This window comes from Phodopus roborovskii, unplaced genomic scaffold (genome assembly GCF_943737965.1).
Source record: "Phodopus roborovskii unplaced genomic scaffold, PHOROB, whole genome shotgun sequence".
Classification (NCBI taxonomy): domain Eukaryota; kingdom Metazoa; phylum Chordata; class Mammalia; order Rodentia; family Cricetidae; genus Phodopus; species Phodopus roborovskii.
In genome coordinates this window covers 69,885,957-69,899,263 of record NW_026126418.1, presented here as the reverse complement: position 1 = coordinate 69,899,263, position 13,307 = coordinate 69,885,957, and the positions used below count along the sequence as shown (strand labels likewise).

Below are 13,307 nucleotides of genomic sequence, written 5' to 3'. Positions count from 1 at the left end.
CAATAAAACATAAATATTCAAATTGGAACTTATAAAAACATTTATGCTTTTTTTTAAGACAGGGTCTTGATTGTATAGGTCAAGCTGTTTTTTAAACCACCATCCTTCCAATGTGTCACCATGTTTAGTTTGGAAAATCATTTTTTGTTTGTGGTTTGTTTGTTCAGTTGGTTTTTTGGGACAAGGGTCCTCTGTGTAGTAGTCCTAGCTATCCTGAAATTCACTCTGTAGACCAGGCTAGCCTGCTATTACTATTACCTCCAGAAGCACGGGATTAAAGGAGTTCACTACTGTGCCCAGATCAGAAAATAATTTTTACAGAACATTTTGATCTTTGGTCTTAGTAATCTTGAGCAAATATACAACCACACGGCCTATTAATACCTATGAATATAGCAGATCCAATCACTGTTGTTTGAAATAGTCACATGACAGTGTTGATGACAGGTAATATCTAGGGACCAAATCCAGATGCTAGATCTCAACACTTCACATGAGCAGCTCACTCTGTCTTGTCATAACCCTGGAAACAAAGCATACAAGTATCTGCCCAGTTATATTTGGGGCAGGAGAGAATGTCATGACAGAGAATTAATTGAATGCGCACAGGCCCTCGGCTCAGTCTCAGCATTTGAAATAAAAATAAAACCACCGCTTAGGCTAGGGTGTGAGCAGAACCTCCCACCTGTCAGATGTGTATGTCATCTAATCTCAGAGCTATAGTTCTGAAAACAGCCTGGTACTGGCACAAAAATAGACAGGTACACCAATGGAATTGAATTGAAAATCCTGATATAAACCCACACACCTATGAATACCTGATTTCCGACAAAACAACTAAAATTATACAATGGGGAGAGGAAAGCATCTTCAACAAATGGTGCTGGCACAATTGGATGATAGTGTGTAGAAGACTGCAGATAGACTCATGTCTGTCGCCATGCATAAAACTCAAGTCTAAATGGATCAAAGACCTCAACATCAATCCAGCCACACTGAACCTCTTAAAAGAGAAAGTAGGAGGTACCCTTGAACAAATTGGTATAGGAGATCACCTCCTGAACATAACTCCAGCAGCACAGACACTGAGATCAACAACTAATAAATGGGAACTCCTCAAACTTAGAAGCTTCTGTAAGGCAAAGGACACAGTGGACAAGACCAAACGGCAGCCCACAGACTGGGAAAAGATTTTCACCAATCCTACATCCGACAAAGGGCTGATCTCCAAAATATACAAAGAACTCAAGAAACTAGTCAACAAAACACCAAATAACCCTATTAAAAATGGGGTACAAGACTGAAGAAAGAATTCTCAATAGAGGAAATCAAAAAGGCTGAAAGACACTTAAGAAAGTGCTCAACATCCTTAGCTATCAGGGAAATGCAAATCAAACTCTGAGATACCTGCCAGAATGGCTAAAATTAGAAACACCAATGACAACTTATGCTGGAAAGGATGTGGAGAAAGACGAACACTCCTCCACTGTTAGTGGGAGTGCAAACTCGTACAGCCATTTTGGAGATCAGTATGGCAGTTCCTCAGGAAAATGGGAATTAGTTTACCACAGGACCCAGCAATTCCCCTTAGACATATACCCAAATGATCCACATCCATGCAACAAAGACATGTGCTCAACTATGTTCATAGCAGCATTATTTTTATAGCAAGAACCTGGAAGCAACCTAGATGCCGCTTAACTGAAGAATGGATAAAGAAGATGTGGCACATTTACACAATGGAATACTACTCTGCAGAAAAAAAAAAAAAATGGAATCTTGAAATTCGCAGACAAGTGGATGGCACTTGAAGAAATCATCCTGAATGAGGTAACCCAGTCACAAAAAGAGGAACATGGTATGTACTCACTTATGTATGGATTTTAGACCTAGAGCAAAGGATCACCAGAGGAACTAGGATACAAGGTATATTTTAAGAGATTCATATAAAGTCCCTCACAGAAGGGGAAAGGGACAAGTCCCCCAGAGCACATGGGAAGTGTGTGGGGGGGGCAATGACTGGAGAGAGAAGTAGGAGAAAGAGAAAGGGAGGAGAGGAAAGCACGTGCGACTAGGAAGTTTGAGTCAGGGTAGGAATAGAAGACAGAAGAGAGAGAGAGAGAGAGAGAGAGAGACCATAAAAGAGGGAGCCATTATTGGTTTGAAGAGAAAACTGAACCTAAAAAAAGGTCTAGAGACCTACAAGACTGCCGCCAACTAACAATGTGAGCAACCGTGGAAAGACTACCATAAATGCCCTTCCCAGATAGTGAGATCAACAATTAACTTATCCACCATCATGGAGCCCTCATCTAGTACCTGTTGGAAACAGAAGCAAACACCCATACCTAAACACTGAGTCAAACTAGAATCCAGATGCAGAGGGAGAGGACAAGACCAGGCTGCAGAAACACATAGAGACAGCTGACCTGAACAAGGAGGAGCCAATGGGCCCCCAGACTGATAGCTGGGAATCCAGCATGGGACTGACTCAGGCCCCCCTGAATATGGGTCTCAGCCAGAAGACCTGAGCAGTCTAAGGGACCTCAGACAGTGGAACCAGGATGTATTCCTGGTGCACAAAAAGACCTTGTGGACACATCCCCCACGGAGGGATATTGCCTTAACCTAGAGACAGGAGAGAAGTCCTAGTCCCTACTCCAAATGACTTGACAGATTTACATGACCCCACCTGGATGGCATTGCCCTACATGTGGAATTGGGGTGGGGAGACAGGAGGGAGGGGTGGTCAGGGTGCACGTGAGGGGGCAGAGAGGTTAAGAGGGAGAGAGGAAAGGAGGGAGGGAAGGGGAACTGGGATCGACATGTAAAATAAAAAAAGAAAGAAGGAAGGAAGGAAGGAAGGAAAGAAAGAAAGAAAAAGAAAACAACAAACAAGCAAACAAATATCTTTTACTAGAAAGTTATCCAAGAATCTTAAGGGTGAGATTTGGCCACAAACATTAGGAAGTTACATTCATTCTTCTCTGACTGTATGCTAGGGACAAGGCTATATGCACTGTACATGAATCAGCTCTCCATAAAGTTCTTAATGGAGGAAAGTCATTTACCCTTGGAAAATAGAATTCCTCACTTCTTTCTTACCAGAGGGCTGGGGGGGGGGGGAGATAGGGGGGTGGGAGGGGGGTGGTTTAACAATTTACTGACCTACAATCATATACTGTCTTAGTCTCCTTTCTACTGCTATGATAAAATACCGACCAAAAACAAGTTGGCTTAGTTTATAATCCATCATGAAATGAAGTCAAGGGATCAACCTGGAAGCAGGAGTTGATGCAGAGGCCACAGAAAAATATTGCTCACTGGGTTGGTCCTCGTGGTTTGCTCAGCATACCTGCCTAGGATTGACACCACTCTCAGTGGGTTGGGTCAACCCATGTCAATTATTAATCGACACAACGCCCCCACAGACTTGGCTACAGGCTAATCTGATGGAGGCAATTCCTCTGAGATTCCTTCTTTCCCAGTATGTCTAAGTTTGTGTCAAGTTGACACAAGTGAGCATACGTACGTGCACACACAAAGCACTAAATGGACATTAGATTTGAGGGGAGCAGGGGTTGGAAGGAAAAAGTAGGGGGCACAGAGGAGGAACCAGAGCCAAACATATTATATGCATATATGATATATTAGATAAAATATTTAATTTTAAAAATTCCTGAGAAAGACATGGTGGCACATATCCACAATCGTAGTACTTGGAAGGCAGAGGCAAGAAGATCAAGAGCTCAAGCTTAGCTACATAAGACCCTTTCTCAAATGACAAAAAAAGAAAAAGCCCACAATTTACTAGTGTCATTCTAGTTTGCTATGAGTCACAAGACAAACTATCATTTGCGAAACCACAGTCACAGTATGCAGCTCTGTGGCCTGCATTTCTTCAGCTAACAAAGCAGGAACACTTGTTAAAGTCTACAAAGTTATAAAGAAACTCCCCTTTTAGACACATTTTAACCTATTCATTTTAAAAGCTCAGGTTTTTACAAAAAAAAAAAAAAAGTAAAAATGGACAAGTTATACAACTAACTCTGATATTCTCAACTTCTATTTGTTATCATTTAACTACAGTAATTACCAAAACCAGAAAATGAGCACTACAGACCTCATTCAATCTCATCAACTGACTTCTAGGTGTCTGTATCCCCCAGGCCCCATGAGTGTCACTGCCATGCTTCCTGTCATGCTCTGTGACAATTATTCAGTATTTTTCTTTTATGTCCTTAACACTCTCAAAGACTTCGGGCCAAGAATTTGTCTCTTGTTCCCTCGAGATTAAACTAGTTTTAGGCAAACAGCAACAACAACAAAAACAAACTATGCAAGTAACATGTCCTTCTTAAGACTGGCTAAGGAGTGGCAGCCGGTGCTTCCTGTTACAGTTACCATCTTTGCCATCTGTTCAGAAACCCAAGGATGGCCACTTGAAGGCCACGGAGATACCATTTCTCATCTCACTGTCAATTACTCACATCAGTCCCTGATGATCCATGCCAAAAACAGCTAACCAAGCGCTGGCTATTTCAGCTCCTTATTTATCTTCTCTTCTATTGATCCAAGAATGTGCTCTACAATGCAACAGCACACTACTACATTCTGATCATTTAAATCTGAGGCACGTCCACATCTACATGTCTGAAGTGAGTCCTCTGTCAGTATGCACTCACCCAACATCCTATCTCTGATCTCATCATTGCACCTGTGAGTAATGGCATTGCACCTGTGAGAAAGTTTGGGATTTAAGATGAAGTCTGTGCTTACATTAGCCAACTGGGCTTCTTAATCCAACTATAGCTAGTCTGGTCCAGGCATTACCCGTGTTTCACAATTAAGAACAAATTTTAGATAATGTTGACTATATAGCATCCCGACTGATAAACCCACTAATAGGCATTCAGTTCCACTCAGTACTGATAAACCACCATGTTAAATACAAAGCACAGCTATCCTCACTCAAAAGGAAACAGACTGGAGTCTGTATGGCTGTCATTTAACTCCACATGATGTACAACAGATACCCAAGATATGAGACTATATGGATGGGGCCTCTGCAGTAATTCTGCAGGAGGACCAATGCCATGTACTGTACAAGAAAAAGTCAAGGCCCCCTAACAAGGCAGGAGCTATCAACAAAGCTTCACCACAAATCATGGCCCAGATGACAGAGCTTGCTCTCTGGAGTCACACAGAAATGAGATGTGGATCTAAGCCCACTGGTTCTTCTATGTGGCCTTAGTTATTTTACTTGCCTACACCACTAGGGTCATAGTAACCACCACAATTTGATGGGTAGAAGATGGGAGTCAAGCAAATGATATGCAGACAGCACTTGGCACATCTGGCACACTAGAAGCATTCTACCCACATGCTCTATACATAGACAGTGGTGATTGTGATATCTTTATTATACTCCACTCTTGGCACACTCACACTTAGTTTGATAGGAAGAGAGAAAACAATGGTAAGTACAGACAGACCCTACAACTCTAGGGTCTAACTGGGCAGCAGCATGAGCACAACAGACCACAGCAGAGAAACACATTTTCTGCTCACCTGTATTTTTGATGTCAGTGCTTGAAGAGACTGGACCACAGGGATGCAATAGGCAAGAGTTTTACCTTTAAAAAAAAAAAAAGTGGCATCAGTGGGGATGCAAATAGTCTCTGCTTTCTATAAATAATGCTAAATCTGGGAGAAGGTAAACTGTGTGTTCTACATCTAAGAGGCACTTCACCTGTCTGCCAAGACACCTAACTTTGTTTTGTAACACCCTGAAGCTTCATCTCCTTAGGTTATCTACAAGGGAGGTGTAATGATGTTTTTCAAATTAGACAAAAGCTCAACCTCACAGTCGTCCATGGAAGCTAGGTTCTTCCTCTGTTAAACAGTTTCTGTGGTAGTGCTGGTGTGCCAAGTATGAACCCAAGCCAGCCTCTGAAGACAGAAAGATTAAAGGAAGCTGTGGGCTTCTCTTCAACATGGCTGAGCTGGCAAGAAAGTAAAAATGGATCAGAATGACAGAACAGGCAGAAAGCGGTCTGTCTATCCCTGACATCGACTGTGCTCAGGCCAGACTGCTTTCAAGCCATAAATAGTCACTCTATCCATAGTGAAAACCAACCTGGCCACTGTGGATGGCAGTAGGCACACAGAAACAGCAGAGCTCAACTATGAATACTCCCTCATCACTATTAATGAGGGAGTAACCTTCAGTTACAACTTTGGGCCTTCTATCAAAAGCAAGAAAGGCCACCCTCCCCAGAAAAGACAAAACAGACTATGTGACCACAGACACCTTCCTAAAGAGCCTAGCACATAATCATGGGCTAGGTGCCTTGGGATAAGGGGCAGAGTAAAAAGCAACTGACCTGAGCCTGTCTGGGACCGCACAAGGGCATCTCTGCCTTCCAGCAGCACTGGGATACTCTGCTTCTGAACACTGGGGCACCCAAAAGAGAGAACAAACCTCTTCTTTACCACATGGCTCAGTCACGCATGCAGGCAGATACACATGTTACTCGACTTGCAAATACCTGGTGTTTGGCTCTGTCTACTTACTGCCCAAAGTTATTTCATTGAGAGAAAGTGCTGAGAACATTCCAGTGACCAGAATGAACTTAAACTTCTGGAACTTGGCTGAAAGAGGGGAAGTAAGCTAGAGACTGTAGGCTGAAATATTAAAAATTAAAACAAAACAAAAAAACTGGTGGGGCATGGTGGTGCATGCCTTTAATCCCACCAGAAGCAGTAGATTCACTACTGTGAGTTTGAGGCCAGCCTGATCTACAAAGTTGAGTTCCAGGACAGCCAGGGCTACACAGAGAAAAGCTATCTTTTTGCAAAAAAAGAAATAGGATAGGCATAACAAATCAGAGTATACTATACACCCTCCTGCCCGCTGTTCAACATGGGATTGGGAACATGTAACACAGATTAAGACTTCCACACAGAAAAACAAAAGAAAGCTTGCAGGCCATCCAAGTAGCAGCAGCAGCAGCTCCCTCCGTAAAATGGCCACACATACTGAGAACACTATCAATATGTACATTGACTCCCAAGACCAAAATGGATAGAGAATTCATTTAAATTTGGTTCAACCAACAAACAAACCAAGCCAGGCAAGGTGCATGTGCCTTTAATTCTAACATTTGGGAAGCTGAGGTAAGAGGAAAAGAAGTTTGAGGCCAACTGAGCTGGGCTAGGCTATGAGACTATCTCAAAAACAAAGGCAAAGCAAAATGGAAAAAGCTGGTGGTTCTTTAGTGCTTTTTACTTATGCAAAGTGAACTATGACTCTACAACTCACTTTACTCTTTATACTTTAACTCTGAATTTCTCTCTTATAAGTGTCTCTGAGCAGCAGGCATTTAGAATACCTTTTCAGTATCCCACTGCATCCGAGCAAATATTTACCCCCATTTCTTGACTGACCTCATTTTTACTGCTAAGAAATAACATGATCAAATGCTGTATTTTGGCCCAAATCATTTTCAGAGAAGCCCTAATGTCAGATGTCCCAGCTCTCTTGCAGTAGGGAGCTGAATGCAGAAATGGAAAGAAACCTGGTCTGCCTGCAAGCAGGTGGGAAGCCCCATAGACTAAGTGTCATGTCATGTCCTTTAGCAGCCTGTGTTATTCCCAGCACCAAGACACAAATGTGTTCTGCCCTCCATGAACAACTGGAATTTTATCTGGTTGTATTCATGAAATCCTAAGTAAAAACTAGAATAGCCTCTGCCTCTTACCTGGTCATACTCGTCATTTTTAAGACTGTATTTATTGTGGAAATCTAAAAGAGAACAGAAAAATAAGTATATCGATTTAATGCAAATGTATTAAATAACATAAAAACAAAAACAGTGGGGTGACAACAGCACTTGATATTTATGATATTAAATTCCAGTATTTGCAATGGGAGGGGGGTTGTGGGGTTCTGCCCTCAACCCTATAGAACCTGGAGGACTTTTGGTTTTTATAGGTGGGTTCCTAGTTTGTAGAATTATGATGCTATTACAAACTGACAATGTACAAGGCAACCCTCACAACTCATCACCTAACCATCTAACACACAGGCTGAGAAGCAATCCTTCACAGCCTACCAAAAAGAGAATCTAGGCTTCAAAGGGTATGTGTTTTTCTCTCCTTTTTCACAGTAACTAGAAAACTCACTCATGGTATTAAATAAAAGGGGAAAGAAAGTATCCATTTGCTGGTAGAAAACACACTTTAAACAGCCTCTTCTGCCATCACTCTCCAAAAAAAGTGCATGTCTCTTGGCAGTGAGAAGCCAGCTTAGCTCCCTTCCCAAGGCCACAGAGACATCTACCACCAGTTTCACCACATCCACCAGTAATTAGAAAGCTGCTTTAAGCCCAATAAATGAAGTCCAGAACAGAAACTAAATTGAGTGGGGAAAGTCAGCACTTCTTAAAAAAAAAAAAAAAATCACTGGATAGGACAGCAAGAACAACTATCCAGGATGCCCTAAGGGAATGCCCCATCACCTAAGTTCACTTGGGTAGCCAAGAGCAGAAACAGACTGAACAAGAACACAGACCACAGCACCTGCAGAGCAGGGTGGGACACTTACTAGGTGTGGGTGGAGGTCCAGCTCCTGGAAAGCCTCTGGAGAGAACACTTGCTCTCGAGCTTGCTTTACTACAGCTCTGCAGAGTAAAGACAAAGTGTGCATGAGTGCCAAGGTGGCAAAGGAAAAGGCGGCATCCGTGACTGCTCACACCCAAGGCACACCTGCACAGCAGAACGCACCTGTGGAGTTCTGGGATCTCAGGATTGTTTTTAAACAGTGACGAAGTCTTAATGCATGGCTTCTCTTGTCTTCCACTGCCTGTACTATCCAAGTACTTCTTTGGAGGAAGCGTTTTGTGTGCACTCCCCTTAAATGTCCTTGGAGTTTCTTTATCATTGGTTTTCTTGGCCAAAAGAGAGGATATTTCATTCCTCCGTTTTGCTGGTGGAGCACCACTGGACACTTGGTGCTTTCTCTTGGTAGCCTCTGCTTGCTGCGTTGTTCCCAAAAGGAAAGATCAAGAAGAGGTGCATTAGTCCATGAAGACAATCCTCAGAGTGAAGCCTGACTGCCCACAAAATGTATCTCTTCCTGCAGAGATCATTATGCCCCATATGCCAACCATCAGTTTAGGGTTTACAACCAGATTCTTTGGCTTCATCTGAAATGAAGTGGAGGAGGGGAGAGACGCACAATCTCAGTCCATTCATCTATAAGACCTCCATCCATCTAAACTTATAAGTCACCAAAGATGAGAGTGGGGATCATGAAGACAGAAAGAAGTGTCCTGCCAGCTGACATTAACCAATTCAGTCTGTTCTAAGGAAGCAAGAACCTACCTTGTGAAGCATAAATGTTTACTAAGTTAAACCACACTCCTAGGAATACATTTTATGTGAGAATAGAGGGGAATGAAATCTGTTCTTTTTTACTAATAAAGCATGTTCAGAAGAGACTGAAGGGGTGAATGGGTGTTGAATCCTAGCTCATGCCCAGGAAGCGGAAACTATCATTACTGTCCTTCCCTAGGGTTTGGATCTGTCATCCTCTCCCCTAAAGCTGCTCAGATTCAGATGGTCTGGAGTCAGTTCCTACTTGCAGTCCCCACTCCAAATGAGAGTGCCACTCCATTCATCACTTCCATCATATTGTTTCCAACCTTTCTCACCTTCAAAGTCACTGCCTGATTGCTGATCATAGACATACAACATTAGGCACTTCTTGCCTGTTGCTTATTCTCATGACAGGAATGTAATTAAATGCATGGTGCCCAAACTTTCCCAAGAACAGCGGTTCTCAACCTCTGGGTAGCAACCCTGGGGACAAACAACCTTTTCACAGGGGTCACATATCAGATATCCTGTATATTGGATATTACATTAAGATTCATAACAGTAGCAAAATTATGGTTATGAAATAGCAGCAAAAGTAACTTTATGGTTGGGGGTCACCACGATATGAGGAACTGTATTAAAGGACCACAACATTAGGAAGGTTGAGAAAACACTGCCCTGTAAGAAGCATCAGATTCTTCTATTTTTTTTTTTTTTTTTTTTTTTTTTGGCCTTTTCTTCCAAGCTACACAAGGACATATGATAGCCAGTGCTTTTAATTCTGAGTTTTAGAATGCATTGTTTTCCTCTTCACTTGAAACATAAACTTGGGTTTACACACTGACTTTTACCAGTTTCAGATCAACCTACCAATGAAAAAGGACAAGTCTCTTTTCCTGGCAATCTTAAGAATTCCTTTAAGGAATTCAATAAACACAATTTCAAGTACTGATTATCAATAGAATGAGCACTAGCCTATTTCACCTTAAAATTTGTTTTTGCAAAGTTCCAAGTTTATAAATTTTCCAGTTAAATAAAAAATGAAGTCAGCTCTCAGATCTGCTGGATCATTTGCCAGAGAGCATGCAATTCGAAAGCCTCACTGATAGTCACAAAGGTCTGAAGGCCAGCCACTACAGGTTTCCTGGGCCTCTGCCCATATACCTCCACCACTTCAGGATACAACCTATTCTGCTACAGGCCAATCTCAGGTTCAGGAAGCTTTTCTACCAATCAAGACAAGACCTGACTCCTTGAGCACCAGGTACCAGTCTGAAGAATGCTGTTGCAAAAAAAAAAAAAAAAAAAAAAAAAAAGAGTGAGCTTACAGCCTCCTTTGTACACCTTTCCTTTTGGACTAAACATAGCAGGTAGTACACAGATTTTAGACACCACAGCATCCTACTCACCCTTTACAGATATGTCAAGGTCTCTCTAAAAGCAAGCACCCAGAAGCTAGCATGGTAGCATGACAAGTCCAGCAGTCATGACTTAGGCAGGAGGACTGCTGGTTTTAGACCAGCCTGGGCTACAAAGTGAGTTCCAGGCCACCAGGCTACAGAGTAAGAGCCTGTCACAAACAAACAAAACAAGTGCTTGGAGTGGATTGAAGCAGGTTCTCCAGTGCTGTTAGGCTAACCCTGAAATATCTGCAACGAGATCTAGGAAGCTTCAGAATACAACCTCTACCCATATCCTCAGCTTCACCAATCTTTCTTAAATTTCCAGAATATACCATGTTCTTCCTTGAAGATAATGCTGAGATGCCTGATTAACTATATCCTATTTGATTAGAAAATATCATAGTTATGGTTTTTTGAAGGCTATACATTAAAATATTAAAAATTATTTCTGGGTATGACAACTATAGGTGGGTTTGCATTATGTATTATTTTAATAATCAGAAAACATCCTTAAGAAAAAAATAAAGTATTTTGCATAGTATGAAGACAGAGCAGCCCAATTTAAGCTGTGTAGGTCCTTCCAAACTCCATGTATTAGCTACCCACCCTGAACTTCCACTATGAGCAAATCTACACATCTTCCACTCCCATTTGGATACATAAACCAAATCAGAGATGTAGTTAGCCCTCCATGGATACCTGCAGCATCTTTTTTCTTGGTTTTGTGTGTATAAACATAAGTCATGAGCAGCATGTAGAAGTCACAGGACAACTATGAAGAGTTCTTTCTCTCCTCCCATCTTTACCAGAGTCCTGGAGATTAAACTCGGGTGATCAGGCTTGGCAGCAAGCACCTTTACCTACCAAGACATCTCACTAGCCTGTATTACCTTTCCTTTTCTGGGGGGGGAGGTCTCTCACTATGTAGCCCTAGCTGTCCTGAAACTCATTATGTTGACCAGAATGGTTTCAAACTCTGAGATCCAATGGCCTCGGCCTCCCTGAGTGCTGGGATCAAAGGTGTGTGCACCACACCCAGCCCGAGTTACCTCTTGATCAACCACTTTAGAAACACCAGTTGAAGTAATCAAAAACTAGATAATCTGCTTATTTACTCTGTTCACTCAATAAAATTTTGGAATTTTCTTTCTTTTTGTATAGTTGAGGATGGAATTCAAAAGCCTCCATATACTAGGTGAGCAAGGCACATCCTTCTCCTGGGCTCTTCACATGACACAAGCACCACTCTGATCCAATGCTGATGACCTAATGCAGCCATCTACTACCCCAAATGCAAACATTGTTTTTGTTTTTTTATTATTGGCACTCAGCAACTGCCTCTAAGGGCCAGACAATACAAAGTCATCCCAAGGATTATCCCATTGGAACCTCACAACAATCCAAGACACAAATAAATGTTCCTATTTATGGATAGGAGAAACTATCATAGGCTAGTGTGTTACAAAGCTGGCATCTAAGAGCCCAGGTCTATATCGTACTGTAAATCCTATGCCCCCTCTTCCACTACCCTCAAGGCTTATCTGTGTATTTCTCCTCAAACATAGTTTCAGCTATACCAATGGCTTGCTATAGACTCCTTACTCCTAAGCACCTAAGATTAAGGTCCCTCCTTCCTTCTACCAAAGTGAAACTAGGCAGTGAGAGTTAGATAATCAAAGTTTATCTTCAAAACATTGGTTGTTCTGAACTCACTCGAAAATTGTTTTTCAATTTCCATGGAATTATGCATTATCTTTTGGGTGTGTATGTGTGTATGTGTGTGTGGGGGTGAAACCTTCAATCACATTTGATTTTCCAACAGACTACTAGACAGGAGACTTTCTAGAAGATAAACCAACAGCCCTAAAATGATCTATTTGCTCCTGTATGGTTCGTTTTAAGCCATCTTTTTCCACTCTAGGCAACAGATAATAATGACTGTATATTCTTTCCCGGCTACTTGGATGAAAACCTCCGCTTTAAAAGCTCTTCAAAGAAATTAGTCCAATCCCCATTCCTAACAGAACTTAACCTTCCTTACAGGAGAAGGACCAGCTCAGGAATCAAGATCTGCACGGCGGTCATGTCTTGGGGGCTGTTTTCCAGCTTGGATACATTCCAGCCTCCAATCCTGACCCTATGAGACTAGTCTCAGGAACTTGACCGGTTCCTACAGCCTTCAATCCTAACCCTATCTAACTAGTTCTTCTACTACTTTTAGGAGCCCGTCCAGCTCTCGTCCCCAAGGCGAGGTTCCCGGCTGACGCGTGTTTTTGAGCGCCTCCCGCCGGTTCCTCTAGTCAGCCTGAAGAACTCAACCCGATCTGATGAGCGCCGCCGCTCCCGGACCGGGGTTGAAACTCACCCGCCTCGTCTGGGCCTGGGGGAGTCCGAAGTATGTCCTGGAAGGTCGGCCCGGGAGCGAGCTGCAGGCGGTAGCCATGGCCCGGACGCGTGGCTGCGGAGCTAGCCAGAAGTCCGAGCGGCACGTGGATGAAGAACTTGGCAGCTATTGCCGGGGCG

At 42.5% G+C, this 13,307-nt stretch overlaps 1 protein-coding gene across 1 annotated transcript in view; it reads right to left on the bottom strand.

The window, feature by feature from the left end:
* Nucleotides 1–13,265, bottom strand: part of Ddx31 (DEAD-box helicase 31) — a 68,708-nt gene extending 55,443 nt beyond the window's left edge. The window contains exons 1-6 of the mRNA XM_051185006.1: nt 13,150–13,265; nt 8,788–9,041; nt 8,609–8,684; nt 7,764–7,807; nt 6,387–6,457; nt 5,572–5,636 (exon numbers count right to left, since the gene is read on the bottom strand). Of these exons, the coding sequence (XP_051040963.1) occupies nt 5,572–5,636; nt 6,387–6,457; nt 7,764–7,807; nt 8,609–8,684; nt 8,788–9,041; nt 13,150–13,227 (588 nt within the window). The 5' untranslated portion in view covers nt 13,228–13,265. The remainder of the gene's footprint in view (nt 1–5,571; nt 5,637–6,386; nt 6,458–7,763; nt 7,808–8,608; nt 8,685–8,787; nt 9,042–13,149) is intronic.
* Between the last annotated feature and the right edge of the window lie 42 nt (nt 13,266–13,307).